This window comes from Phyllobates terribilis, unplaced genomic scaffold (genome assembly GCF_046119375.1).
Source record: "Phyllobates terribilis strain yellow unplaced genomic scaffold, ASM4611937v1 Scaffold_11__3_contigs__length_659146591, whole genome shotgun sequence".
Lineage (NCBI taxonomy): Eukaryota > Metazoa > Chordata > Amphibia > Anura > Dendrobatidae > Phyllobates > Phyllobates terribilis.
The window spans coordinates 636,018,658-636,024,481 of NW_027362771.1; the positions used below are offsets into that span (position 1 = coordinate 636,018,658).

Consider the following 5,824-nt stretch of genomic DNA (forward strand, 5'->3'; position numbering starts at 1 on the left):
GAAAATGCTGGTGGCAGAGGTCACAGTTCATTGGACTACCAAGGAGTACAGGCGAGAGAGACACAAATCTAATCCAGCAGAGGCAGGGGAATACTGTCAAAGTTCTGGGACAGTTTTGCACCCTCCCACTGAACAGGCCCTGATGGGTACTCTCACAAGGAGAGAAATGTTTCTGAAGATGCTGAGGGAGTACCTTACTGACCGTACCAATGTCCTCCGTGATTCCTCTGTGCCTTATAATTACTGGGTATCCAAGCTAGACGCGTGGCATGAACTGGTTCTCTACGTCTTGGAGGTCCTGACCTGCCCTATATCTAGCATTTCGTCAAAGCGGTTTTCCAGTTCCACTGGTGGAATTATAACCGATAGTTGCATCCGCCTGTCAGCTGAAAATGCACAGTCTGACTCTTACAAAAATGAACAAGGGCTGGATTGGGCCAGACTTCTTAACACCACCAAATGATAGCAGCGTGACATTTATTCAACTACAGTGTTTTTTTTGTGAGGTCTAACTATATTCCCATGCACCTCTGTCTTCACACCCAGACATGGGTATGCACTTCCTGATTTTGTCTATTTGCTCTTGTACTTTTCCTTCTCCTCATCTTCATCCTCCACCACCATATCTACCATAACACCATATCTATGTCTCTTGCAAGGGGCATTGGAGTGCCTCCAATGTTTTGGCAGCTGTTGCATTCACTGCATAGGCAAACAATATGGGAAACCCACTTCCTAATAATGGGAACATTTTTTTAGGAGACCCTCTAACTCCAACAGAACAAGTGGTTGGGCATCAGTGCACTCAATTTCTTCCAATTGTTGGCCAGGTCAAGGTGGATGGCCCACGGATCCACATCTAGTAGAGTCATCGAAAAGCAGAAGTGATTGCAGCATGACTTGGGTCTTGGGCTCAGACTGCTTGCCTGATTTTCAAGGAGGTGAGGTGGAAGACAGATGCCCATGGGTTGCAGGTGCAAAATCTTGAAGACAAAGCAAAGGACCTGAAGGCACTCTCAGCTAACCAATCTAAAACCACCTCTACTTGTTCTTGCCTAACTTTTCGTCCAGCGGTACTAGTGCCTATGAAATTACACAGAAAGCCTTGATGCCTGTGAGCAGCAAAGGAAGGTGTTTCATTTGGGCATGTTGCAGGCAGAGCTGTGTCGTTGGTAAGCCAAACCTTGGACTCCTCAATTTCCCTGACTACTGACTCCACAAGTCCTACTACAACTAAACATCACTGCCTCACTAATGAGCATGTACATAAAGTGCAGCACAGATTTATCTCAAGTAAAAACCTAAATCATTAGATCAGGAATAGAACAAATATTTATAGAACATTTAAGAACTTTCCCAAATTCTTATGAAAAAATGTACAGCACATGCTTGAACTACTGTACCAAATTTATTAGATAGTCTAGGAGCCAGAGACTGTCCATTTTATACCTACTCCGATGACACCAAAATTGCCACTGACTCAGACTCCCTGACTTCGACTCTGCAGTCCTGGTAGCAGGCACAGATTAACCACATCCTCTCTCAACTTGCAGCAACTACACCATCACTACCAGCAACACGGCCATGACCCCTATATGATGCGCTCATTGTTTTCAACAAAAATAAGTGTAGAGTATTAAATGGCCTGTATACAGACAGACAATGGCCAGTAGATTATTACACTGCCTGTTTTCAGAGTACAGCCCCCCTCCAAAAAAATTAAACATAAAACCTGTGTTTGCTACCTTCTCCTCCTACACCTCTTCCAACTACACTACCATCTCAACCTCCACCTCAACCTTCTCCTACACTTGGAACTCTATCTCCTGGTTCTAGGTTGTTATTTTATTTAGTTTTTTTTATTTTAAGTTCTTTTAAGTAGTTGCATAACAAAAGTAAAAAAATTGCCACAAAACCAGTTTTGGCTCCCTCCTCCCTTGCCTCTTTCACCTACACTGTCACGTCCACCTACTAAACCTCTTCCACTTGGACCTCCGCCTTCCTGTTCAAGATTATTATTTTTTATTTTTTTATTCTAAGTTATTTTAAATGATTTTCCTATCCACAGTTTTCTGCAGGGCAATTGTCTTGCTCTTACCTTCATTCAGCATCCTTTTGCAGCCCCTAGCCCTGACTATGACAATTTTACAGCCATTTTAAAGTACTTAATTTTGTGTCCAAATTGACTTCTATTAGGTAGGTTTCTGGTCATATTCAAGGTTAAGTTCGTACTTGAACCAAACTTTTTACTGTATGTTCGACTAATCTGGTGAACCCGAACATCCATGGGTTCCCTCATCTCTATTCCTGTGTTCAAACAATTGCAAGCAGACACTTGGAGACAAAGGCTAGTTATGAATATTGTGGTTTTTAGGACAGGTGTAGGTATTTTAGTTATGGGAGACATATTTTCGGATTTGCAATGAAGTGGCAAATGTAATGCAATCACTTACATCAATTTGTGACCTGCCAATCAGCCACACAAATTAATATTGGACAGAGGGTTAACATTACATATGCCATGTTTCCCATCTATGGAAAGCTAAAATCATGATCGGATGTATGTCATTACTATCTCCCGCCTGGAACTTACATTGGCAAATATGTCCTAAATATTGGGGATCCCATCATTTTCTAAAGACCTGGCCACATCCCAGAATATTTAGAATTAAATATATAAAATTTCATAGCTTTGTTCCTCTTGCTCTATTATCCGAGTCCCTTAAGCTATACACTACCTGCACCAAGTGTTCAATCGGCCTGTATAAATGTTTGGTGGAACAGCTAGTTTTTTGTTGGTTATTACGGAGCTTGGCGGTCACCATGCAAGAATATACAGTATATATATTTCATGTGTTGGAATCAGATGTGTATATGCTATATGCATATATATATAGTTCTTCAATATCCAGTCTAGTAGCAAAAAAGCCATGACCTTGTCCAAGAATCATGAGCAAATTGTATAATTATCTTGATGATTGAAGTTGGTTGAGTGTTGGCACGTGACAAATTGTTACGAGTCATGAGATGTGCATGATCCCATGGTTCGGCAATTCCTGACAGTCAGCTTTGCAGGTCAATGTTAGTTTTGACTACTACTGCACCATCATCCTCTGTAACCTACCTGCTAACACTCGCAATACTCCAGTCCATTCTTAATTCTGCTGCGATACCGGTTCATCTCTTGCCTCGCTACTCCTCCGCTACCACCATTTGCAAATCCCTTCACTGGCTCCCAATTGCGCAGTGTATCCAGTTCAAACTACTAACACTGACCTACAAAGCCATCCTTAACCTTTCTCCTTCATATATCTCTGAACTAATCTCACAATATATTCCCTCAGGTAATCTCCAGTCCTCCCAAGAACTCCTCCTCTTTTCCACACTTATTCATTCCTCACCAAATCTTCTCCAAGACTTCTCTCGAATATCCCCCATCCTATGGAATTCTGTGCCTCAACATGTCCGATTAACCTCCACATTTGGATCCTTCACACAGAACCTGAAAACCTATCTCTTCAAACCAGCTTACAGCCTGCCATGACCTTATTTGCTGCCACCTCAACACCGGAGCTACTGCAACCCCCCCAACCTACTGTCTCCTTCCCTGTTCCTGTAGAATGTAAGCCTGCAAGGGCAGCGTACTCTTCCCTCCGCACCAGTCTATCATTGTTAGTTTTGTTTACTGTAAGTGATGTCTGTATCTTGTAACCCCTTCTTATGTACAGCAGCATGGAATCAATGGCGCTATATAAATAAATAATAATAATAATGTGTTTATTTCTGATTTTCTATTTTTATTGCATTTATATTATTTTGTGACAATTACTAAATATAATGTAAAAACAAAAAAGGAATCCAGATGGATTATGTCTCAGTAGAGAAGTATTTTGCAAGACAATCTATAAATGTGGTTAGGAAAACATCCTGTAGCTGTTATACTGCCTGCACTTGTTTAGTTATATTAATGTTTCATGTTGTCTCTTCCAATTCTAACATTGTCAGACTATCTAAATGGTATATCAAATAAATGCACACATGGACAACAGAGAAGAAGCTCACGTAAGAGTGTTTTTTTAGATTTGATTAAAAGTTAATCTTTTTTTTTCACCAGTTTAGTGAGATGAAGCTTTTACCTACTTTCTTTTACATTCACCTTCTCTTATCCACATTTTCAGTTACTCCAATATTATTTTATTGACATAAAATATGCAAATAATCTAAAGATTTAAGTCACAATTCTATTAAAAGATTGAAGGAGTTTAGCAGATTTTGCCTTTATTGTAAGATAGGAGAAAAGATAATTGGTTTCATAAAATATTACAATAATAATGTAAGAAAATTATGCAGAAATTAATTTTTTTATTTTCATTTTCTGTTTTCTTCAATTGGATTTCCATGATAACTAATTTCATAATTGATAACTTTCTTTTTTTTATAGGCCATTCTTGTAAATAATGTTACATCAGTTTTTCTTTCAGGATTTTCAAATCTTCAAAATTTCAAAATCCCGTTCTTCTCACTCTTGGTTCTCATTTATTGTGGAACCATTTCAGGGAATTGTCTAATTGTTGCTCTATATCTACTGAGTAAAACCCTCCAGTCCCCCATGTACTTCTTCATTACTCAGCTGTCATTGTGTGACATCCTTCTGACTACAGACATCGTTCCTACTCTTCTTCTTACTGTACTGTATGGGAGAAGCTCTGTGACTCTCATCGGATGCCTCCTCCAGCTTTCTTTCTTTCTTATGTCAGAGACCTCAGAATGTCTTCTTTTGTCAGTGATGTCTTATGACCGATATCTGGCCATCTGTTACCCCCTCCGTTATAACGCTATCATGAATCACATGTTTTGTGTGTTGTCTGTCTGTATAGTTTGGTTCATTGCTTTTATAATAGCATTAAGTTATGTAATTCCTATCTGTTATCTGTTTTTCTGTGGACCTCACATTATCGATCATTTCTACTGTGACTTAGAACCCATTCTGCAGCTCTCCTGCTCTGATACATCCATAATCCATAAAGAGATTCTTATCATTTGTGCTATAAATGGATTTTGCCCTTTTATAATGATTGTGATGTCCTATGTGTACATTGCCACCACCATTATGAAGATCCCATCCAGCATCGGTAGACATAAAGCCTTCTCCACCTGCAGCTCCCACCTCACTGTGGTTTCCATGCTTTATGGGACACTCTTCACGGTTTATCTTTTTCCAACAAGAGGAAAATCCTTGATCATAAGCAAGATTTTATCTCTGATATATACCATTCTGACCCCATTGCTTAATCCTATTATATACACTTTGAGGAACAAGGACTTTAAAGAATCTCTTCATAAACTAAAATGTGTCTAGTATAAAAGAGTGAGGAAGGGATTTGCATTTTATAGCTTATGTAGATGTCTGTTTCAATCTTTGGATCAAGGCCACATGCATGGCCTTCATCCAAAGAGTGAGGAAAGGATTTGGAAGCGTTGTGTCTGGATTATAAAGGCCACTGGCATAGAAGAAAGCTCAGGAGCCACTGATCTCAAGTATTCTGATTGAGAAAATGATATTATACTGAACATATACAGTACAGACCAAAAGTTTCGACACACCTTCTCATTTAAAGATTTTTCTGTATTTTCATGACTATGAAAATTGTACATTCACACTGAAGGCATCAAAATTATGAATTAACACATGTGGTATTATATACTTAACAATAAAGTGTGAAACAACTGAAAATTTGTCTTATATTCTAGGTTCTTCAAAGTAGCCACCTTTTGCTTTGATGACTGCTTTGCACACTCTTGGCATTCTCTTGATGAGCTTCAA

General features: G+C 39.1%; 1 protein-coding gene across 1 annotated transcript; it reads left to right on the top strand.

Moving 5' to 3' along the window:
• The first annotated feature begins 4,609 nt into the window (after nt 1–4,609).
• LOC141167563 (olfactory receptor 5G26-like) lies at nt 4,610–5,359 on the top strand. The gene has a single exon (XM_073654953.1). The coding sequence runs from the start codon at nt 4,610–4,612 to the stop codon at nt 5,357–5,359; it is 750 nt and encodes a 249-aa protein (XP_073511054.1).
• Nucleotides 5,360–5,824: the final 465 nt, after the last annotated feature.

What these genes read in the sequence shown, in the direction of transcription:
- LOC141167563 (XM_073654953.1), top strand. Translation starts at nt 4,610, where the DNA reads ATGTACTTCTTCATTACTCAGCTGTCATTGTGTGACATCCTTCTGACT.